The sequence below is a fragment of the Bos grunniens genome, chromosome 15 (genome assembly GCF_055505025.1).
Source record: "Bos grunniens cultivar Pamir isolate PY7600 chromosome 15, Bosgru_T2T1.0, whole genome shotgun sequence".
Classification (NCBI taxonomy): domain Eukaryota; kingdom Metazoa; phylum Chordata; class Mammalia; order Artiodactyla; family Bovidae; genus Bos; species Bos grunniens.
Window position 1 is genome coordinate 58555943 of NC_141179.1, and position 24795 is coordinate 58580737.

The window sequence follows — 24795 nt, forward strand, 5'->3', positions numbered from 1 at the left end:
AATAATTTTGTATTTATTTATTGCTGTGCTGGGTCTTCATTGCCATGTGGGCTTTTCTTTAGTTGTGGCAAGTGGGGGCTACTCTTTGCAGTTTGTGGTTTCTCCTTGTAGTGGTGTCTCTCGTCGTGGATCAGGGGCTCCATGGCATTTGGGCTTCAGTAGTTGTGGCACATGGGTTCAATAGTTGCGGTTCCTGGGCTCTAGAGCACAGGCTCAGTAGTTATGGTGCTTAGCTGTTCCAGGGCATGTGGGATCCTCCTGGATCAGGGTTTGAACCTGTGTCTCCTGCATTGGCAGGTGGATTCTTTGCCACTGAGCCACCAGGGAAGCCCCACCACATTTGGTATTATGGAACCATGAACTCTGCCTTAAAACTTCCCTGTCTCACAGTGAGAACACCTCCTTGTACCCTCTTCCCACCTTCCCCATTGATTTCCCAGTGGCTTCTCTTCCTCTTTATATCCAAATCCCTATACTTTCAAAATTGAAGTATAGTTGATGCATAATGTTTTAGGTGTACAATATGGTGATTCACAATTTTTAAAGTTTATATTCCATTTATAGTTATTATGAAATGTATAGTATATCCTGCATACTGTACAATATATCCGTGTAGCTTATTTTATACCTAATAGTTTATTCCTCTTTTTCTTCTCCTCACTTCCCTCTCTTGACTGGTAACCACTAATTTGCTCTCTGAATCTCTGAGTCTCCTTTTTTGTTACAGTTCCTAGTTTGCTGTATATTTTAGCTTCTACACATAAGTGATATCATACAATGTTTCCCTTTCTCTAATTTTACAGCATAGTGCCCCCCAATTTCATTCATGTTGCTACAGGTGACATTTTATTCATTTTTTATGGTTAATAAAAAACACACATTTTTACGTGTGTGTGTATACTGTATTTTTATCCAATCATTGCTTGATGGACACTTAGCTTGCTTCCATATCTTGGCAACTGAAAATAATTCTGCCATGAACACTGGGGTGCATGTTTATTTTTTAATTATTAAATTTAATTTTTTTTTTCAAAAATATATACAAAGGAGTGGAACTGCTGGGTATATTTAGAAATTAATTGTATTTGGAGGGCCCTCCACAGTTTTCTATAGTGGCTGCATCAATTTACATTCCCCAAAACAGTGTCCTAGGGTTCCCTTTTGTCCATATCCCCACCAGTATTTGTCAATTTTGTTCTTTTTGATAAAAGCCATTCGGATGTGATGTGATGTTTTACTGTGGTTTGATCTACACTTTGCTGCAATGTTGACCCTATTCATGTGCATGAATATTTTTGAATACTACGGAACAACGGATTGGTTCAAAATTGGGAAAGGAATACGTCAAGGCTATATATTGTCACCCTGCTTATTTAACTTACATGCAGAGTACATCATGTGAAATGCCAGGATGGATGAAGCCCAAGCTAAAACCAAAACTGCTGGGAGAAATATCAATAACCTCAGATATGCAGATGATACCACCCTTACAACAGAAAGCAAACAGGAACTAAAGAACTTCTTGATGAAGGTAAAAGAGGAGAGCGAAAAAGCTGGCTTAAAACTCAACATTCAAAAAACAAAGATCATAGCACCTGGTCCCATCACTTCATGGCAAATGGATAGGAAAACATGGGAACAGTGACAGATTTTATTTTCTTGAGCTCCAAAATCACTGCAGTGACTGAAGCCATGAAATTAAAAGACGCTTATTCCTTGGAAGAAAAGCTTTTACCAACCTAGATAGCACATTAAAAAGCAGAGACATTACTTTGCCAACAAAGGTCCATATTGTCAAAGCTATGGTTTTTTCCTAATCATGTATGGATGTGAGAGTTGGATCATAAAGAAGGAGTGTTGAAGAATAGATTCTTTTGAACTGTGGTGTTGGAGAAGAGGTTATTGATATTTCTCCCAGCAATCTTGATTCCAGCTTGTGAGTCATCCAACCCAGCATTCCTCAAGATGCACTCTGCATAGAAGTTAAATAAACAGGGTGACAATATACAGCCTTGATGTACTCCTTTCCGAACTTGGAACCAGCCTGTTGTCCCACATCCAGTTCTAACTGTTGCTTCTTGATCTACATACAGATTTCTCAGGAGGCAGGTAAAGTGGTCTAGTATTCCCATCTCTTTAAGAATCTTCCAATTTCTTGTGATTCACACAGTCAAAGGCTTAAGCATAGTCAATGAAAGCAGATGTTTTTCTGGAATTTCCTTGCAAGCTTTTTCTATGATCCAACGATTTTGGCAATTTGATCTCTGGTTCCTCTAAATTCAGCTTGTACATCTAGAAGTTCTTGGTTCAAGTACTGTTGAAGCCTAGCTTGAAGGATTTTGAGCATTACCTTACTAGCATGTGATATGAGTGCAATTAGTGGTAATTTGAACATACTTTGGCATTGCCTTTCTTTGGAACTGGAATAAAAACTGACTTTTTCCAGTCCTGTGGCCATTGCTGAGTTTTCCAAATTTGCTGGCATACCAAGTAGAGCACTTTCACAGCATCATCTTTTAGGATATGAAATAGCTTAGCTGGAATTCCAGCACCTCCACTAGCTTTGTTCATAGTGATGCTTCCTTAAGGCCCACTTGACTTCACACTGCAGGTCTGGTCTAGGTGAGTGATCACACCATCATGGTTATCTGGGTCAATAAGATGTTTTATGCACAGTTCTTCTGTGTATTCTTGCCACCTCTTCTTAATCTCTTCTGCTTCTTTGAGATTGATACCATTTCTGTCTTTTACTGTGCCCATCTTTGCATGAAATGGTCCCTGGTATCTCTAATTCTCTTAAAGATATCTCCCGTCTTTTCCAGTCTATTGTATTCCTCTCTTTGGATTGGTCATTTAAGAAGGCTTTCTTATCTCTCCTTGTTATTCTTTGGAACTCTGCATTCAAATGGGTTTATCTTTCCTTTTCTCCTTTGCCTTTCACTTCTGTTCTTTTCACAGCTATTTGTAAGGCCTCCTCAGACAACCATTTTGCCTTGTGTTTCTTTTTCTTGGGGATAGTTTTGATCACTGCCTGCTGTATAACATTACAAACTTCCATTCATAGTTCTTTAGGCACTCTGTCTATCAGATCTAGTCCCTTGAATCTATTTGTCACTTCCACTGTATAATCATAAGGGATTTGATTTAGGTCATACCTGAATGGTTTAGTGATTTTCTCTACATTTTTCACTTTAAATCTGAATTTGGCAATAAGGAGTTCATGATCTGAGCCACAGTCAACTCCCAGTCTTGTTTTTGCCAACTGTTTGAAGCTTCCCCATCTTTGGCTGCAAAGAATATAATTAATCTGATTTCGGTGTTGACCATCTGGTGATGTCCATGTGTAGAGTTGTCTCTTGCATTGTTGGAAGACAGTGTCTTCTATGATCCATGCGTTCTCTTGGCAAAACTCTATTAGCCTTTGTCCTGCTTCATTTTGTACTCCAAAGTCAAACTGCCTGTTACTCCAGGTATCTCTTGACTTCCTACTTTTGCATTCCAGTCCCCTATGATGAAAAGGACATCTTTTTGTGGTATTAGTTCTAGAAGGTCTTATAGGTCTTCATGCTGCTGCTGCTAAGTTGCTTCAGTCATGTCTGACTGAACCCAGAGATGGCAGCCCATCAGGCTCCTCCATCTATGGGATTTTCCAGGCAAGAGTACTGCAGTGGGGTGCCATTGCCTTCTCCATGTAGGTCTTCATCAGTTCAGTTGCTCAGTCGTGTCTGACTCTTTGCGACCCCATGAGTCGCAGCACGCCAGGCCTCCCTGTCCATCACCAACTCCCGGAGTTCACTCAAACTCACATCCATCAAGTCCGTGATGCCATCCAGCCATCTCATCCTCTGTCATCCCCTTTTCCTCCTGCCCCCAATCCCTCCCAGCATCAGAGTCTTTTCCAATGAGTCAACTCTTCGCATCAGGTGGCCAAAGTACTGGAGTTTCAGCTCTAGTATCATTCCTTCCAAAGAACACCAGGGCTGATCTCCTTTAGAATGGACTGGTTGGATCTCCTTGCAGTCCTAGGTCTTCACAGAACCACTCAATTTCAGCTTCTTCGGCATTAGTGATTGGGGCATAGACTTGGATTACTGTGATGTTGAATGTTTTGCCTTGGAAACAAACCGAAGTCATTCTGCTGTTTTTGAGATTGCATCCAAGTACTGCATTTTGGACTCTTTTGTTGATTATGAGGGCTACTCCATTTCTTCTAAGGGATTCTTGCCCACAGTAGTAGATATAATGGTCATCTGCATGTGAGCTTGTTGATATTTCTCCTGGCAATCTTGATTCCAGCTTGTGAGTTATCCAGCCCAGCATTTCCCATAATGTACTCTGCATATAAGTTAAATAAGCAGGGTGACAGTATACAGCCTTGATGTACTCCTTTCCCAATTTTGAACCAGTCCGTTGTTCCATGTCCAAACTGTTGCTTCTTGACCTACATACAGGTTTCTCAGGAGGCAGGTAAAGTGGTCTGGTATTCCCATCTCTTTAAGAATCTTCCACAGTTTGTTGTGATCCACTCAATTAAAGGCTGTAGCATAGTCAATGAAGCAGTAATAGATGTTTTCCTAGGATTCTCTTACTTCTAGTATGATCCAATGGATGTTGGCAATTTGATCTCTGGTTCCTCTACCTTTTCTAATTTTAGTTTGTACATGTGGAAGTTCCTGGTTCACACGCTTCTGGAGCCTCGCTTGAAGGCCTTTAAGCATGCTAGCATACCTTGCTAGCATGTGAAACGAGTGCAATTGTGCAGCAGTTTGAACTTTCTTTGGCACTGCCTTTCTTTGGGATTTATCCCACTACTCTGTTTTATTTTTTTATAGCACCCAGAGACAAATAATTTGTTTATATATTTTAATATCTGTTTCCTATCACTGTCATATAGTAACTTTTGGGCAGCAGGGATCCTCTCCTATTCACAGATTAACCTTTGACATCTAGAATACTAACTTGCACAGTACTCGGTAAACACTTATCAATGCAATTTGAAGACAGTCTTCACTTTTTGCCCTTAGCACAGCTGTTAATGAAGTTCACCTTAAGTGCTAACAAGTTAACTTATTTTTGATATATCAAGAGTCAAGATTGGTATGTTAACCAAAGTCAGGTACTATGTAAATTAATTATCACTAAAGAAAGAATACTGGTACATCTTATCAGAATTGTCAGCATACAAAAAAAGAAATAAACTTGCATTTTTTGGTACTTCCACTTATTTTACATTGCCACAGTAAGCGTCTATAAATTAGATAAGGTACTGAACATTGAAAAAAATAAGGTACCTTTGAGATAAACAAACATAAAGCCAGGTCTGTAATGCCTGTATTCACGAATTTGCTGATGCTATAGGTTATCTAGATATTTTAGAGCAGTTCCAAAGTAGTAGTAGAAGTCTAAGAGACAGTTTAAAAACCTCAATAGAACTTTCAAATATTGTTAATATAGTTTATAATGCCTATTATACCTAGTATCTTGACTTTAAGAAAAATTGATTCCATTTAAAAACACTAATCTAGTAATCGGTGTATTGATTGAAGAAGTCTTTGATGAACAAAAATGGACTTTCAGTAATAAATGTTTGGCAGTCAAACATCTTTTAAAAATGAACCATTTGGGTTGTAAAACAGGTTATCACAAGTCCACAGGATCAAGTCCAAATTCTGCAGTATACAGAGCCTTTTTACTCTGACCCCTGCTTCTTCCCCAGCTACTTCTCATCACATATTCATGAATGTGGTCAGCCTCATAACCATCTAGAAAATTCCTGCTTATCTTTCACCAACTCAAATGTCACCTTCTCTTTGTAGTTTTTCTTAATCCCTTCTCAAGCTGAACTATCTTCTTTCTGTGTTTCCAGTTGAATTCTGAGCATGATTTTAAGTAAACTGTACTACAGCATTTACTCTGTTTTCCTGGCTAGGTTATAAATGTTTACTGGATAAAATATATCATTCCAATTGCTAAATAAATATGCAAACATCTGCCTCACATGTTCAACTAATATTGGTCAAACTAATACTGACTGAATGAACAGTGTTAGTAGGAGGGTTATATCTAAAAATAGCCTAAATGACTTAATCTGCTGTGTGAAAATAAAGATTTTTTTTAGATAGAACAACCATACCTAAAACCCCCAGGAATACTGGCCTATGTATGCTATTTTTCACATGCAAGGTTATTGCTACCTTGGCAAATTCTACATTCTCAGTACATAGGTGAATTTGGTTGAGTAGAATGATCACCTGGAAGTTGCACTATATCTAAGAGGTTATGAGAAGGATGGTCAGGTCTCTTAAATTTCAGCAACATTTTGACACAATAAACTCGACTGATTCCTCCTAAACTGTTCTCCACTTAGAAGTGAAAAAAAATAAAACAAAACCAAATGAAGATGGCTGAATTGAATGAGCATTCAGCCTGAGTGCTCAATCCTTATGGGGCTCACAGACCTCCATGAGCAAGAAATTTTTTTTAAAGTGCGTTTTTCTAGATTTCTGATGATATGAATACCCTTCAAAAATCCCATTGCTGCTTCCTGGCATTGACCAATACCATTGTAAGGTTAATCACCAAAAACTTGGTAGATGACTAACCTCGCAGAAACATGGAATGTATTCTAAATAGGAATCACTTTTAAATGAACTTACTGAACTTTTATATTGCCACCACAAATTTTCATTTCTTGATGGCCCCCTAAAAAAAGATACAGACTTTTAAAATTTAATAAGAAGGGCTGAGTGCTATTTTAGTAATGTTTTGATCTACTTTCCTTAACAAGTATTTATTAATAAAGATTTATTTCAACTTTAGTAAAACATGACTTAACATTTTACATTAAAAACTAAAACAGACATTTCTAATTTCAAAATTAACAACCTAATTATAATGTGTAAGTATATGTACAGAGTATAGCAAAATATATTAGTGTCCAAAGATTACTACAATCAATTAAGATTGAGAGCCCAAAACAATGTTTATAAATTGTCCTTTCAAAACCCAACCTTTATTTCTCCATTACCAAACATGATTCCAGTTAGTGATTTACAAATATTTATACAGGGAAAAACATACTAAAAGTCATCAACAAAGGCTGTTTTTGATTACTCCGGGATTCTAACTCATTTTAGATTCTTCTAAGAATTATTTTGAGCATACAGTTTAGAAATGCTTGTTTCAATGACTTATTCTTACTATGTTCATAAACACAAACACATAACATGTGTGTATGAAAGAATACACAAAAAATTGTTTTATTGGTATTTAGAGGGTAGTTTTAATATAAGCTAAATATAAACACAATTGTTAGATATTCTGTCACTTGTCTTGCAAAACAATATTCCAAGATCAACCTTGAAGCATATATAAAAATGAAAATGAATAAAATATCATCCTTAATTAACTCTAAGGACTCCATATACAAATGCAAAAATGTGAACTTAACAATAATACATCAAATGTTGAGCTACTAATAGTAGAGCAACAAAACAACAATTTTATATAGCTCCAGGTAAAAGCATGTAATTTCCCACATCTACTATCTTTGTATTTTGCACAGAGTTCCAAGGCAAAGATTGCTTCTAGCTTTATGCATTACCAGAGAGGATGCCCTGTGTGGCTGGCTTATCACAGGCCTTTTAGTCTTCTTTCCTGATAGATCCTTCACTTCTTTGGCAGGAGGCACAGGAATTGGTTTCCATGGAATTGGGTTATAAAAGGCTGGTTCTGGATAAGAATTCCCACTGTAAAAACCTAAAATTATTTAAAAATCAGAATAAAACAAGAAAAACTTTTTGAGATCAAAGGAACTATTTTTAAACTCATAGAAAAACGTTAAAATGTTAAAAGGGCAAAAATATCACTGACAAACCTGACTCATTTAAAACGAACTCAAATATTTTCAAACAATACTTTTCAAATACAGTAATGTTATAGTAAAAGTTAAAATATAAATGATAATTCTGAATATTCAAAGAACATTAATGTTCAAAACTAAAAACTCATACAACATTTCTTCTAAAAAGTTAACTTTAGAACCCTTAAATTAAACAAAATCTTCATTTTCTTATTTCAGTCTGGGAAACTTCTGATTATGTACTAGTTTCCCTAGTTGGACACTAAAGCTTGCAGGAAAAAACGTATGTTGCATATGTAGCTAAAGTGAATCAAGATTGTGGTTCAGAACCACTGAAATTCTAAATCATTGTCACTCAAATTAAGCAGATTTCATACACTCTAGTTTTGTAATTAAGAGCAGTAGGGCATTTGCAGACAACAATGTTTATTATAACACTTATTTAAGCACAAATTTGGTAAAATAATCCATTATTTGGCAATTAAGTTCTAGTCAATACATATATTCCATCCAAGTTTTAACTTTACTATCCAATCGTTTTGTTGAAACCACTACTTATTTCAAACAAGAGAGCAAAATAAAGGAGCAGACTGCTCGGTAGCTGTAGTGGATGACCTCTGTGACATGCAAGAGAGGCCTAAGTCCTGACAGAAGGAATGTGTCATTCGGACACCGGCAACCCACTTTGACTGCATACATATGTCAACACACACTTCAGCACGATGGTCAAAACAAAGTCTGGAATATGTTCTATTGTGTGAACAAAACAGAATGGGAGTATTTTTAATAATAAATCACTTAAAACGAGTGAAGGCAGCTATCAGCAAGGTATGAGCTTCCAACGTGAAGTACAAAGGAAAACACACATTGCCACTTATAATCAGACCAAGCCAAAAAAGCCAACCAGGTCTGTGTCTGGTTCATGTGCCATCTAGTATTCCACCCTGCAAAAATAATGAGCCAAAGACACTGGGAACTCTGCCTCAGAGAGGTTAGAAAAGGGAAAGAAAATGATCCCTTAAATATATCCTGATTAAGGCTTTAAGATCCAAGGAATGTAAAAATTTTACTTATTTCTTAACGTTAGAAATCATTACTTTGCAGTTTTGCCACTGTTGCCTTTAAAATGTATCTGAGTTTAGAGAATGACAACAAATTTGTAGTATCTCCACAGGAACACAGTATGTTATAATCTTCCAGAAAATAGTAATTTGAAAGAAAAATAATTTTTACACACTTCTATTTCTGTCAAAAGGAAACATAATGTATAATATTCGCTCCTGCAAGCCATATTTATGTAAGCCACATAACATAAAAACCAACCTGTGAGTTTTCCATTGGCATAACCATAGCTCTTCGCAGCTGGACGAGGTTTATTTTTTGCATTTTCCAACCATTCCTTAAACTTTTTTTCTGCTATTTCCTTTTTTTCCTGTAATTCAGCCTGCCGTTGTTTTTCTTTTTCCTTAAAATGACAAGACCAAAGAATCTCCAGGGATATTCTGTAACTAAAAGTTCTATTCAGAGTCTACTGACTTGCTCCCCAGTAGCTCCCCATCCCAACGGCTTACTGATCAGAAACACTGAATCATATTTCTATAATTAGAGAGCAAAATTTAACAAGATCAGGGATGTGATATGAAAGTGGCTGCCTCTAAACAATGATATTAAATCCAAGAAGAAAAAAGCAATTTGTTCTTTTAAAATAGAACAGTAATTTACAATAATGTAATAAAGCTTTCCATAAAAGTACACTGAATAATATTTAAAAGCATAAACAACAGCAAAAAGCTTGCACCTGACTGCAGGAGTATCAATAGGCTTATTAATATTTATCAGTCTAAGAAAATCACAAATGCATATTCATTTATGAAGCTTAATCATAATATAACAAGTAGGGATAGCTACATGTATTTGTATTATGCTAAGATAATGCCAATTTTCCATTAGAAATTCTTTACACAATATAGTTGGCACATATAAACACCAAGTTGTGTATTCTAACTGATCACCTTAGCAAAATTACCTTTTCTTTCTTCTTCTTTTCACATTCTTCAGCATTTTTTTTCTTTAACCATTCTTGATATTTTTCCTTTGCTTTTTCTTGTAAATGTTCTTTCTCCAGTTCCTTTGCTGCTTTTTCTTTCATTTCCTTATTAATTTTTTGTTCCCTTTCTTTTCTTTTCTTAAATAAAAATGAAGGAATTTTCATTGGAATCTGTAATCATTCTTATACAAGGAAAGTGTTACAGACAGTAATTTTCTAAAAACAGTGGTAACATAGTGGTTGACACAATGTGGCTTATGAAAATATATAACACGCATGAACTTACCTGATCAATTTTAGTGTACCAGCTTGAGTGTGTATTTCATGATGGCCTAACAAAGATCTTGTTCAACAAAGTATATTCAGAGCCTGGAACAGTGTTAAGTAAATAGTAGGTGTTCTATAAAGATTTGCTGAATAAATGAGTGAACAGAAATGACAACCTGTTAGACTGTCTTGAATCTTAGTGTTTTTTTTCTATATATATATATTTTATTGAAGTATAGTTGACTTACATGTTTCAAGTGCACAGCAAGGCAATCCAGCTATACATAGACACATATATTATTTTTGAAATTATTTTCCACTGTAGATTATTACAAGATATTGACTATAGTTCCCTGTGCTATACAGTAAACCTTTGTTGCTTATTGCATATCTATTTTTTTAAATTAGAAATCTAGCATTCTAGTCATACGGAGTCAAACAAGTAGAATCAAAATGTCATAAATTTTTCAGTTCAGCAAAAATTTGTAAATTTTCTAAAATACATATAGTATACATATTATTTATATATATATGTATACAAAAGCTTTCCTACTATGCTTGAGAAAGAACATCAAAAAAAAACAGAGAAGAGATGGAGAGATTGGAAAACATAAACTAAATGAAATGGGAGCACTGAATATGAAATAGAAAAAGTGAACAAACTAGATAAAAGATCATCACATAGTCCAGTTGCTTTTAAACATGACTGCTTATTAGAAACATATCTGGAGCTCTGGAGGAAAAAAAAGCAATACCTGGGCATTTGTGTTTTTCAAAAAATGGATAATTCTGATTTTAAAAAGTGACTGCAGGTTTTTCTATTAAATCCTAGTTTTGGTGACATAGAGTTCTATTATTTTTCTGTTGAACAATCATGATACAATGGTATTAAGTGAATAAAAGATACATAATCACAACAGTAAAAGATATTTATCATTTTTCACAATCAATAGCCAGACAAAAAAATAAAAGGTAATTACAACTGCAAGCCACAACAGGAACATGATTAGCTTAACAATATAAAATAATTACATCCATTTGGAGAGTCAAGCAGAACAAAGTGGTAAGTGGAAATGCATACATGCACATGTCTTCCTCCACCCAGCCAGTCTATGTCTTTTGGTTGGTGCATTCAATCCATTTACATTTAAGGTAATTATCAATATGTATGATCCTGTTACAATTTTCTTAATCGTTTTGGGTTTATTTGGTGTAGGTCTTTTCCTTCTCTTGTGTTTCCTGCCTAGAGAAGTTCCTTTAGCATCTGTTGTAAAGCTGGTGTAGTGGGGATAAATTCTCTTAATTTTTGCTTGTCTGGAAAGCTTTTGAATTCTCCATCAAAACTGAATGAGAGTCTTCGTAAGTAGAGTATTCTTGGTTGTAGGTTCTTCCCTTTCATCACTTTAAATATATCATGCTATTCCTTTCTAGCTTATAGCATTTCTGTTGAGAAATCAGCTGATAGCCTAATGAGAGTTCCGTGTATACTGTCATTTTTCCCTTGTTGCTTTTAACATTTTATCTTTGTCTTTTATTTTTGTCAGTCTGATTACTAAGTGTCTTAGTGTGTTCCTCCTTGGGTTTATCCTGCCTGGGCCTCTCTGTGCTTCCTGGACTTGGTTGACTATTTCCTTTCTCACATTACAGAATTTTTCAGCTATTATCTCTTCAAATATATTCTCAGGAACTTTTTCTCTCTTCTACTTCTGGGACCCTTAAAATGTGATTGTTGATGTGTTTAAGGTTGTCCCAGAGGTCTCTTAGGTTGTCTTCATTTCTTTTCATTCTTTTTTTTATATCCTGTTCTGTGGCAATGATTCCCATCATTCTGTCCTCCAGGTCATTCATCCATTCTTCTGCCTCAGTTACTCTGCTGTTGATTCCTTCTAGTGTATTATTTACCTCTATTTGTTTTTTAGTTGTTATAGGTCTTTGGTAAACATTTCTTGCATCTTCTTCATTGTTTTCCCGAGATCCTGGATCATTTTCACTACCATTATTCTGAATTATTTTTCTGGAAGGTTGCCTATCTCCACTTCATTTACTTGCTTTTCTGGGGTTTTATCCTGTCCCTTCACCTGGGACATAACTTTCTGCTTTTTCATAGTGATTAACTTTCTGTAATATGGTTTTTGTTTTAGCTACTGTGGGACTGTGCTTTCTCTGGCTTCTTCTGTCTGCCCTCTGATGGATGAGGCTAAGAGACATGTGTAAGCTTCCTGGATGGGAGGGACTGGCAGTGGGAAAAACTGGGTCTTGCTCTACTGAGCAGGACCTGGCTCAGTAAAGCTTTAATCCAATTATCTGCTGATGGGTCGGGTTGCACTCCCTCCCTGTTAGTTGTTTGGCCTGAGGCGACTCAGCCCTGGGGTCTATGGTAGGGTTAATGGAGAAGTCCAAGAGGGTTTACACCAAGGGGGACGTTCCTGGCCTGCTGCTGCCAGTGCCCCTGTCCCTGGGGTGAGACCCTCCTGACCCAGGCCTCTACAGGAGGCCCTCCAACACTAAGCAGGTATTTTTGATTTAGTCTCCGGTGGGGTCACTGCTCCTTTCCTCTGGCTCTTGGTGCATGCAAGGTTTTGTTCATGCCTTCCAAGACTGGAGTCTGTTTCTCCCAGTCCTGTGGAAATCCCATAATTAAATTCCGCTGACCTTCAAGGCCAGATTCCCTAGGGATTCCCAGTCCCTTTGTCAGATCCTCAGGCTGGGAAGCTTGACGTGGGATTCAGAACCTTCACAACAGTGGGAGAATTTCTTTGGTATTAGTGTTCTCCAGTTTGTGGATCACCCACCTGGCAGGTATGGGATTTGATTTTATTTTGATTGTGCCCTCCCTATCACTCGCTGTGGCTTCTTCTTTGTCTTTTGACGTGGGATATCTGTTTTTGGTGGTTCCAGCATCCTCCTGTTGATGGTTGTTCAACAGCTAGTTGTAATTCTGGGGCTCTTGCAGGAGGAGATGAGTGCACATTCTTCTACTCTGCCACCTTGAACCAGAAGCCTGAATCTTAGCGTTTCTTAATGGATGTTTACCCTCACTCTAAAATAGGAGCCACATAGGTATATATTTCCCAGACAATTTGCCAATATGAATACTTGGATAAATCTTCACCATAAAAGAGTTACAGAGGACCAATTTTAGCCCATTAAATACTGTTATAAGGGCACATACAGACAAATCTCTGGCTAGGCAATTCTTATAAGTCTTACATAGATCAAGGGTTGGCAAATTATGTCCTGCAGGCCAAATATGGTCCATTACCACCTGTATTTATAAATAAAGTTTTATTGAAATGTGGCCACACATATTTATTTACATATTTATTGTCCATGGCTGCTACTGTACCACAACAGCAGGGTTAAATAGTTACAACAGAGACTGTATGGTCCACAAAAACTGAACTTTATTTGACCCTTTGCAGAAAAAAACCTGACATAGATTATAACTGAATATTTTTTCCTTTTCTCACCCAAAGGATAATCTACCAACACAGTGAAATTCTAAATAACCAATAACATGGCTAGCTCTCTTTATCAAAGGTTTAGAAAATAATCTGCAAGGCATAAAGTGTATGTAATATAAATGTCATATATATCACCCTTCATGGAGCAAAGAAATATGAACCAAGAAATTCTTCTCTTGAAAGCATCTTGTAGAATACTTCAATACAAGCAAGTCAAATAAGATCCAAGTAACAAACATCAAGTTATATTCAACATATGTGCAGTGCTGTGCAAGAAAAAGTGAAAGGCACTCAGTCATGTCTGACTCTGTGACTCCATGAACTACACAGTCCAGGGAATTCTCCAGGCCAGAATACTGGAGTGGGTAGCTTTACCCTTCTCCAGGGGATCTTCCCAACCCAGGAATTGAACTCAGGTCTCCTGCATTGCAGACAGATTCTTTACCAGCTGAGCCACAAGGGAAGCCCAGGTATACTGGAGTGGGTAGCCTATACCTTCTCCAGTGGATCTTCCTGACCCAGGAATCAAACCAGGGTCTCCTGCACTGCAGGCGGATTCTTTACCAACTCAGCTATCAGGGAAGCCCCTGTACAAGAAAGGCAGGGGTTAAAAATCAAAGCCCAGGAATCCCTGGCAGCTCAGCGGTTAGAGCTTTGAGCTTTCACTGCTGAGGGTGCAGGTTTAATCCCTGGTTGGGGCACTAAAGATCCCCCAAACCTTGTGGCAAGGCCAAAAAAAGAAAAGAAAATCAAAGCCCATCATTCCCCAAGTTGCTATATTTCCCTATTGTTGGGCAGCCAATACCTGTAAAAGGAAATCCTTTCTTGCTGAGAACTCAATATCCATTAAAATAACACTGGAATTTAACTACTTCCTACAGTCAGAAAATCCACAAGATTAAAAAGGATCTTGCAGCTCTATCGGACTCGTAAGACTCCTCCAGAAGCTCATCAACAAGGAGTCATCCGTCAGAAAAAAAAAAAGGAGTCAACCAGTCTCTACACTATTTTCAATTTTTGACAGCTAACATTTATTCAGTGCTAAGTCTGCCTGTTACTGTTCTGTACATTGTATACATATACACTATGTCAGTTAATTCTTAAAAGCACAATATGAGAAAGATCTCATTTTATAAATGAGGAAACTACGGCACAAAGAAGTTAAGTAATATGCCCAAGGTCACACAAATGGTAAATGAAAGATCACTACAGATCTCTCATATACATATGAGATAACACTGAAAACAATTTATTTTTTGGCCAATAAATCCAATTTAAAAGAGACATTAAAATTCCTGAAAAATACACCACTTTTCAAAACTGATTCAAAAAGAAACAGAGTAACTGAAGTAACTGTTATAAGTAATTCTACTTACTAAAAATAATTCAGAATTTAAAACTTTCATATAACGAGAACTCCAGCTTCCAATAGTGTCACTGTAGATTTTATTACACATTTAAGGAAGAAACAGTACCAATTACCATACAAATTATTTTAAAAAACAGAAAAAAAGAACACAACCAAGCTCATTTTAGGAGTGCAGTATTTCTCTAATATCAAAACCAAATATGAAATAAGAAAATATTAGGAATAAAGCAAAATAACTCCTTTCACCAAAACATGAAATACTTAGGGATATATTTAACAAAAGACATTTAAATATACCTGTACATTGAACTTAAAAAAAAAAGCTGATTGAGATAAATATGACCTAAATAAATAGAAAAGAAAAATCACACTCATAAGTTTATATTATTAAGATAGTAATTTTCTCCAGAATGATCTATGTGTTCAATGCAGTCCCAATAAGTATCAGTCACTATTCAAGCAAGCATGATTAGAGAAATTGATAAGCTAATTCTAAATTGTATATGGAAAGGGTGCAGAGCAAACAAAATAATTCTGAAATAAAGAAAAAAGATGGAAGACTTAGAGTATTTGATTAGAAGAATTTTAAATTAAAAATTACTCTATAAAGCTACAGTAACCAGACAGTGTAGTACTAGCATAGATCAAAGGAACAGAACAGAGTCTAGAAACAGACCCAAACATATTTGCTCAATTAATTTTAAATGAAAGTGCCAAGATAACTGAATAGAGAAAAAGATTATCTTTCAACAGTGTTAGAATAACTGGATATCCATACTCTAAAAAAGTTAACCTTGACCCTTAATGCATGCTATCATTAACATTAACTCAAAATACAAACACAGGCAAATGCTGAAGTTATAAAATCTCTAGAAGAAAATGATGGAGAATATTTTTTACAATCTTGGCATAGGCAAACATTTCTTCAACAGAAAGCAAAACCCACAAACTATAAAAGAAAAAACAGAAATACAGAACCTACCCCAAATTTAAAATTTTTGCTCTTAAAAAAAATACCATTAAAAATTAAATGGAGGAAATATTTACAATACATGTTACAGGACTTAAAGGAATATAAGAAGAACTCTTACAACTTACTATTAAGACACACAAAATGGGCAAAAGTTTAAACACAAACAGAAACTCCACAAGAGACATAGAAATAGTCACCAGTGTTATGGATTGAGATCTGCCCTGCCAAAACGCATATGTTAGAGCTCTAATCCTCAGTGTACTGGTTTTGTTGTGTTTTAATTGGAGTGTAAGTGATTTACAATGTTGTTCAGTGTCAGGTGTACAGCTAAGCGATTCAGCTATACATGTACATACATTGTTTTTAAGATTCTTTTCTCATATAGGTTATCACAGAATTTGAGTATAGTTCTCTGTGTGATACAGTAGGCCCTTGTTATGTATAGTAGCATGTGTATGTTAATTCTAAGAGGCTGATTTACTGTCCCATTCCCCCCAGGTTTTACCTTTGGTAACCATAACTTTGTTTTCAAAACCTGTAAGTCTGTTTCTGTTTAGTAATAAGTTCATTTGTATCTTTTAAAAAAAATTTTGATTCAACATATGAAAATATGTAAATCTCTGCTCCAAGCATGTTGTTTCAAACAGCATTATTTTATTCTTTTTTTGTGACTGAGTAATATTCCATTGTAAACATACCACATCTTCTTTATCCATTCATCTGTCAATCGACATTTAGGTTGCTTCCACATCTTGGCTATTGTAAATAGTGCTGCAATGAACACTGGGGTACATGTACCATTTCAAATTATGATTTTATTCAGACATATGCCCAGGAGTGGGATTGTTGTATCATATAGTTCTATTACTAGTTGTTTTTTTAAGGAACCTCCCATAGTGTTCTCCATAGTGGTTATACCAATGTAGGAGGATTCTCTTTTCTCCACACCCTCTTCAGTATTTATTATTTGTAGACCTTTTGATGATGGCCACTGTGACTCATGTGAGGTGATATCTCATTTGTAGTTTGGATTTGCATTTTTCTGATAATTAGTGATGTTAAGCATCTTTTCCTGTGCTTTTTCACAATCTGTGTATCCTTTTGGGAGAAATGTTACTGGCACAGGTGATTCTCAGGTCTGTGCCCCACCACTTGGGGCCATCTATGTATCTTCTTTCAGTCTGTATGTGTCCCTAGATCTGAAGCAGATCTCTTATAGATAGCATTTATAAGGGTCTTATTTTTGTATCAATTCAGCCTGTCTTTTGGTTGGAGCATTTAATCCATTTACATTTAAGGTAATTATCAATATGTATTAATATGTTCTTATTGCCATTTTGTTAATTGTTTTAGATTAGTTTTTGTAGGTCTTTTTTCTTTCCTTCCTTTTTTGTTCTCTTGTGATATGATGACTAACTTTAGTGTTGTTTGGATTCCTTTTTCTTTTTTGTATATCTCTTGTAAATTTTCAGTTTTTTATTCCCATGAGATTTTGATATAGCAGTCTGTACACATACAAGATTGTTTTATGTTGCTGGTCTTTTAATTTCAAAATGCATTTCCAATATCCTCCATTTGTACTGTCCTCACAATTGCTGGTTATGATATCATATTTGTGTGTGGATGATTTCCTACCTTTACTGCAGTTTGCCTTTACTGGTGAGCTTTCCCATTCATAATTTTGTTTCTAGTTGTTGCCTTTTATTTTTCACCTAGAGAAGTTCCTTTAGCATTTGTTGTAAAGCTGGTTTGGTGGTGCTGACTTCTCTTAAATTTTGCTTGTCTGTAAAACTTTCGATCTCTCCATCAAATCTGAATGACAGCCTTGCTGGGTAGAGTATTCTTGGTTGTAGGTTTTTCCCTTTCATCAATTTAAATATACCATAGCATTCCCTTCTGGCCTGCAGAGTTTCTGCTGAAAAATCAGCTGACAACCTTATGAGGATTCCCTTGTTGCTTTTCCCTTGTTTCTTCTAATATTTTCACTTTGGCTTTAATTTATGTCAGTTTGATTAACAGGTGTCTTGGCATGTTCCTCCTTGGTATAAGCTGCCTGGGACTCTCTGTGCTTCCTGGATTTGAGTGGCTGTTTCCTTCCCATGTTAGGGAAGTTTTCAGCTATTATCTCTTCAAATATTTTCTCAAGCCCTTTCTCTCTTCTCCTTCTGGGACCCTTATGATGCAAATATTCATGCTTTTAATGTTGGCCCAGTGGCCTCTGAGACTGTCCTTTCTTTCATTCTTTTTTCCTTTGCTCTGTTCCACAGGAGTGATTTCCAAGACTCCATCTTCCAGCTCACTAAATTCATTTTTTCCACCTCAATTATTGTGCTACTGATTTCTTCTCTTGTATTTTTCATTCTAGTTATTCTATTTTTCATCTCTGTTCTTTAAATCTTCTTGCTCTTTGTTAAATATCTTTTTGTATCTTCTTAATCTGTGCCTACATTCTTTTTCCAAATTCTGGCATCATCTTTACTATCATTACACTAAATTCTTTTTCAGGTAGGTTGCCTAAATCCATCTAGATATCTTATGGGTTTTTATCTTGGTCCTTCATCTGGAACATATTTCTCTGCTGTCTCATTTTTGTCTAACTTTCTGTGTGTGTAGTCTCCTTTCTGCTGGCTGCAGGATTTTAGCTCTTCTTACTTCTGGTGCCTGCCCACTGGTGGAAAGAGTTGGGTGTGTCTCTCTGGTGAGCAAAGCCTTGTCAAACAGTGTGTTTAGAGGGAGCTGTGAGCTTGGTACAGCTTTAGACAACCTGTCTGCTGATGCGTAGCAATGTGTTCCTATCCTGCTGGCTGTCTGGCCTGAGGCATTCCAGCACTGGAGCCTGTAGGTTGTTGGACAGGGCCAAGTCTTGATGTCAAAATGGTGACCTCTGTGAGAACTCATGCCAATCAATACTCTCTCGGGCCACTGCCTCCAGTGTCCTTGCCCCCAGCTCAGTGATCCATGGCCAACCTTCATACTCTCCAAGACTCACAGGTAGGTCTAGCCCAACCTCTTCTACTTTGTGTTGGATCCCAGTGTATGTGAGCCCTCTAAGAGTGGAGTCTCTGTTTCACTCAGTCCTGTGGAGCTCTTGCCCTCAAGCCTGCTGGTCTTCAAAGCCAAGTGCTCTGGGGGGGTTCCACCTCCTGATGCCAGATCCTCAGCCTCAGGAGCCTAAGATGGGGCTTAGAACTTTCACTTTTGCAAGAGAACCTCTGCAATATAATTATTTTGCAGTTTTTGGGTCTCCCACTCGTGAGGTCACTAAAGTATCTCTCTAATTGTCTTTTTTGGCTTCTTCTATGTCTTTGAATGTAAAATATATTTTTTGGTAGTTTCCAGTCTTCTTTGTCAATGGTTGTTCAGCAGTTTGTTGTGCTTTTGGTGTTTTCGTGAGAGTTCAGTTCAGTTCAGTTCAGTTGCTCAGTCGTGTCCGACTCTTTGTGACCCCATGAACAGCAGCACGCCAGGCCTCCCTGTCCATCACTAACTCCCGGAGTTCACTCAGACTCACGCCCATCGAGTCAGTGATGCCATCCAGCCATCTCATCCTCTGTTGTCCCCTTCTCCTCCTGCCCCCAATCCCTCCCAGCATCAGAGTCTTTTCCAGTGAGTCAGCTCTTCGCATGAGGTGGCCAAAGTATTGGAGTTTCAGCTTTAACATCATTCCTTCCGAAGAAATCCCAGGGCTGATCTCCTTCAGAATGGACTGGTTGGATCTCCTTGCAGTCCAAGGGACTCTCAAGAGTCTTCTCCAACACCACAGTTCAAAAGCATCAGTTCTTTGGCGCTCAGCTTTCTTCACAGTCCAACTCTCACATCCATACATTACCACTGGAAAAACCATAGCCTTGACTAGACAGACCTTTGTTGGCAAAGTAATGTCTCTGCTTTTCAATACGTTATCTAGGTTGGTCATAACTTTCCTTCCAAGGAGTAAGCATCTTTTAATTTCATGGCTGCAGTCACCATCTGCAGTGATTTTGGAGCCCAAAAAAATAAAGTCTGACACTGTTTCCACTGTTTCCCCATCTATTTGCCATGAAGTGATGGGACCAGATGCCATGATCTTCATTTTCTGAATGTTGAGTTTTAAGCCAACTTTTTCATTCTCCTCTTTCACCTTCATCAAGAGGCTTCAGCCCCTAGCCATCTCCTGTATCAACAGAGGAGCATATATTAGGCTGCAGAACACAGGGCAGTGGTGCTGACCTTCTCTGCAGTTTACTCTCCATTTTGCCTTCTACAAACCAGTTGCTGTGCTCTCCTCCTAGGCTTTGAATGTCCCTCTCCATCCAGGCTTATCCCCCGCCAGTGAAGGCTCTCCCCAGGGTATGGAACTCTTTCCTCATTCATAGCTCCCTCCCTGGGGCGCAAGTGTGTCCTGATTCCTTTCCTTTTCTTTTTCCTTTGTCCTACCTGGTCATGTGGAGGTTTTCTTGTCCTTTTGGATGTCTGAGGTCTTCTGCTGGCATTCACTAGATGTTCTTTGTAAATCATTCCACTTACTGATATGTTAATGTTTTTGTGAGAGTAGGTGAGCTCCCCTACTACTCCTCCACAATCTTGATCCCCTGGCCTGATGTTGTACTTTGAGACAGGACTTTTAAGTCACTCAATCTGTGCTATTTTGTTATGACAGCCCCAGTAGACTAGTAGAATAAGCTTATGAAAAGATGCTAAACATCATTAGATCTCAGGAAAATGGAAATTCAAACAATGACATACTGCTGCTACTTAGCCAGTCATGTCTGACTCTCTGTGATCCTATGGAGCCCGCCAGGCTCCTCTGCCCATGGAATTTTCCAGGTAAGAACACTGGAGTGGAGTGCCATTTCTTACTCCAGGGGATCTTCCCGACCCAGGGATTGAACCTGTATTTCCTGCACTTGCAGACAGATTCTTTACTAGTGCCCCCTGGGAAGCCCAATGACATACTACACGTAACAGAATGATTTAAAATGAGAAAGACTGATAATCTGGCAAGGATATGGTACACTTGGAACTGTCAGATATTAGAGGCAGGAATATAAAATGGCAGAAGCACTTTATACGAAATTGCCGATTTTTTTTTTTTTAAACCTAAAAACCTACCATACAACCCAGCAATTCAGTTCCTAGGCATCTACCCAGGAGAAATGAAAGCAAGTATCAACAAAAACACTTGTACGTAAGTGGTCACAGAATTTTACTCATATCTCCAAACTGGAAACAACCTAATTATCCATCAACTAGTGAATGGATACATAATTTGTGATACTGAGCAATAAAAAGGAACAATCTTAATATAAGAAATATTAGCAATTTTTAAAAACAAAAGTAGCCTGGGACTACCCTGCTGGTACAGTGGATAAGAATCTCCCTGCCAATGCAGGGGACACAGGTTTGATCCCTAATCCGGGAGGATTCCACTTGCAGAGAAGTAACTAAGCCCATGTGCCACAACTACTGAGCCTGAGCTCTAAGGCCCATGAGCCACACCCACTGAGCCTGCTAGCCCTAAAGCCCGTGCTCTACAAAAAGAGAAGCGGCCGCAATGAGAAGCCCACACACTGCAGCAGACAGTAGCCCCTGCCTGCCACAACTAGAGAAAGCTCTGCACAGCAACAAAGACAGAACACAACCCAAAATAAAAATATTTTTTTAAAGTAGCCTGATGCTAAGGAATATACATTTAGTGATTCTATTTGAAATTCTAGAAAAGGCAAATCTTATCCATAGGAACAGAAAGCAGACCGATGGCTTCCATAGAGCTGGGGTTAGGTCGGGGGTAGGAAGCAGGGGTTAAATGCAAAGGAGCTCAAGGGAGCTTTTTGGAGTGAAGAAAGAGTTCTCTCTTTTGACTACGGTGCTGGTTTTATAAGTACATATCTTGTCACACCTCATCAAACTTAAAATAGGTGTATTTTATTGTATGTAAATTATAGCTCAATGAAGTTGATTTTAAAACATCAGACAGGCTCTCTGCAGCATTTAAACTACAGAAGAGGGAATGGAATGTCTTTAGTTAGCAAAAGGATACCAGAACAGGCACTCAGAGAGAAGTACCGAGAGGGAATAGCCAGCCACTAAGTGGCTTCAGATTTTCTGGCACTCCAGTTCTACACCACACAGAGCACAACAATACATCTTTTTTTTTTTTTTTAAAGATGGTGCCTTGAGAGAACGTTTGTTTCTTCCAACTAAAGGAAACTAACAAACCTGAATTTCTATTTTGATTCCTTCAATAGTACCTGGCACATAATAAAAGTGTTGAAGGCATCAATGAGAACTGATGACAGTTATCAATCATATGCTTGTTGGCTTGAATTAATTTTTGACATTAAAAAGCAGTTCTTTGGTTTAAAAAAAAAACTTTAAAAATAAATTTAATTTTCAATGAAGGCAAATACCCTTTTACAAAATATGTGGTAACACACAGTAAAAAACAATCTAAAAAATAAATTAGTATGGCAACACAAATATCAGAGTACCAGATGAGATAAGCCCTTTATTTGAAAAAAGCTTTACAAAAAAAGAAACCAGTCACAATAAAAGAAACCAGCTTTGCTAATGGATACATAAATTCTTTTTGTCTGATTTTTTGATAGAACACAGTGAAAATGACTTAGAGAAAATAATGCCACAGATATAGCTAAAATGTGAATGAGGCTGGAGGCAGCAGAGGACCACACACCATGAAATGTAAACAGAGGGGAAAAAAGCTAGATGCCAGACAGGAAGAGAAGAACCAGAAGAGCAGTCTTTACAAATAGAGGTAAATATAACCAAGGTTGAAATAAGAAATCTGAGCGTTCTTAAAGGAAAAAAACTAGAGTATCCTAATTATTCCTTAGCATGCATAAGAATTCTACAGAATAAGTAAATTTAATTTTTATTTCTCAAGGTTCATTTTTAAACTCTTCTCAACCTTATGGAATCTTGCTTTTGCTAATTAGTGATTTATGTCAGGGCAAGCCACCTCCCTCCAAAAGAAAGAAATTTTTTTCTCAAATAATTGGATTAGATCTACCACCACTAATTAAAACAGGGAATGTATCATCCCTACATTCTTAGACAAACAACAACTATGTTTGACTGGCATGGTAAAATGAGCTTAATGGAGTCAGAAGATAAGAGGAGCTTTTAGAGGAGAGAATATACTTATACAATACACACAAAACTGGTTTATAATTATACACTTCAAGAAAGTATCACTCAAGGCTTAGTAGTGGTCATACAGGCTTATTTTGATTTTGGCATTTTTTCACAAAGAACTCTCTTATTGTGTTATGGGATGTAGCAAACTTTAAAAAATAATTTACTTAAGTAAAGAACAACAAATATATTTATGGTTATAACACACACATGTCTAGCCAATTCCTTCTTACAATATTTGGATGAAGAAAGCTATGTAATCTTCAACTTACTGGGGAAGTATTTACTAGGTACTCTTATTAATACCACTAGGCACTACATTCAACAACAGCTAGGAACCAAAAATAATGTAAAACTTTTGGTTTACAATTTCAACATCTAACTGCATTCATGAACCTGGACATTAATAATAAAAGCAGTACCACTCCAAATATGCAAAAACTCACAACAGGAAACAAAGTGACAAGATAAATATTTTTTTAAATTTCTAACTTGTGATCTAATACAAGAATGTATTCAAATTCAAAGGAAGATGATACATTTATTCATTCAATAATTTATCACCTCCAAAATACTATGTATATGTTTGCGTGGTCCTCTCTCCATTCGACCCACCCTGCCCTTCCCCACTGTGTGCACAAGTCTGTTCTCTCTGTATTAGACAGCCAGTGGGAATTTGCTGTGTGGCACTGGGAGCTCAACCTAGCACTCCGTGACAACCCAGGGGGTGGGAGGGGGAGGAAATGGGAGGGAGGTTCACGACGGAGGTGACATATGTATACCTGTGGCTGATTCATGTTGATGTATGGCAGAAAAAGCATTATGTCAGAGCTTATAATAGATAAAAAGTAATACAAAAATAACTCCTTAGTTACAAAACAGAGACTCACAGACAGAGAAGGAACTTATGGTCCCCGGAGGGGAAGAATGGGGGGCAGGGACGTTAGGAAGTTTGGGATGGACATGTACACACTGCTACATTTTAAATGGATAGACAAGGACCTACTGTATAGGGAACAGGGAACTCTGCTCAATGTTATGTGGCAGACTGGATGTGAGGGGAATTTGGGGGAGAATGGATAAATGGATAAATATGTATGGTTGAGTCCCTTCACTGTTCACCAGAAACTACCACAACATTGTTAATCAGCTATACCCCAGTACAAAATAGAAAGTTAAAAAGAGGGGGAACCACCTAAAAAATAACTCCTATCCTGAAGAGTCTTAAAATTACATGAGAAGTGAACACATATGCATAATACAGGCAGCCACAAAATATATATATAACACATGGCAGTGTATGATAAAGTGATGTCAATTAAACAAGGATTCAGAGAATACTTCATGTAGGAAATACTTTCAGTTGGATAACAAAAGGAGGTGAGTGAAAATCGCTCAGTCATTTCCAACTGTTTGTGACCTCATGGACCATGCTCCTCTGTCCATGGGATTCTCCAGGCAAGAATACTGGAGTGGGTTGCCACTTCTTTCAACAGGGGAACTTCCCAACCCAGGGATTGAACACGGGTCTCCTGCACTGCAGGCAGATTCTTTACCATCTGAGCCACCAAAGGTAGGGGGGAAATGTGATGAGATCCCACATTGAGGAGATAATTATTTAAAAAAAAGTGAGAAATAGAACAGAAATGTTCTCAAAAGTTCTTGCGAACACATATTCCT

General features: G+C 37.3%; 1 protein-coding gene and 1 long non-coding RNA gene across 14 annotated transcripts in view; one reads left to right on the forward strand and one right to left on the reverse strand.

The window, feature by feature from the left end:
* Positions 1-24795, forward strand: part of LOC147358339 (uncharacterized) — a 63670-nt gene that overhangs the window by 36521 nt on the left and 2354 nt on the right. For 4 of the 10 annotated variants that reach the window (XR_015141597.1, XR_015141594.1, XR_015141591.1 and 1 more), the window contains one exon: positions 22569-22735. The exons of 5 other annotated variants lie outside the window; for them this stretch is intronic. This is a non-coding gene — a long non-coding RNA (uncharacterized LOC147358339). Of the gene's footprint in view, positions 1-14520; positions 14660-22568; positions 22736-24795 lie in introns of those variants that run through there. One more of the 10 variants, XR_015141598.1, reaches the window with a different exon arrangement.
* Positions 4850-24795, reverse strand: part of CCDC34 (coiled-coil domain containing 34) — a 47055-nt gene continuing 27109 nt past the window's right edge. For 2 of the 4 annotated variants that reach the window (XM_086338554.1, XM_086338552.1), the window contains one exon: positions 10195-24674. In XM_086338554.1, the coding sequence (XP_086194680.1) occupies positions 24537-24674 (138 nt within the window). In that variant the 3' untranslated portion in view covers positions 10195-24536. Of the gene's footprint in view, positions 6720-6990; positions 7759-9184; positions 9327-9887; positions 10047-10194; positions 24675-24795 lie in introns of those variants that run through there. The other 2 variants (XM_086338555.1, XM_086338551.1) reach the window with 2 other exon arrangements.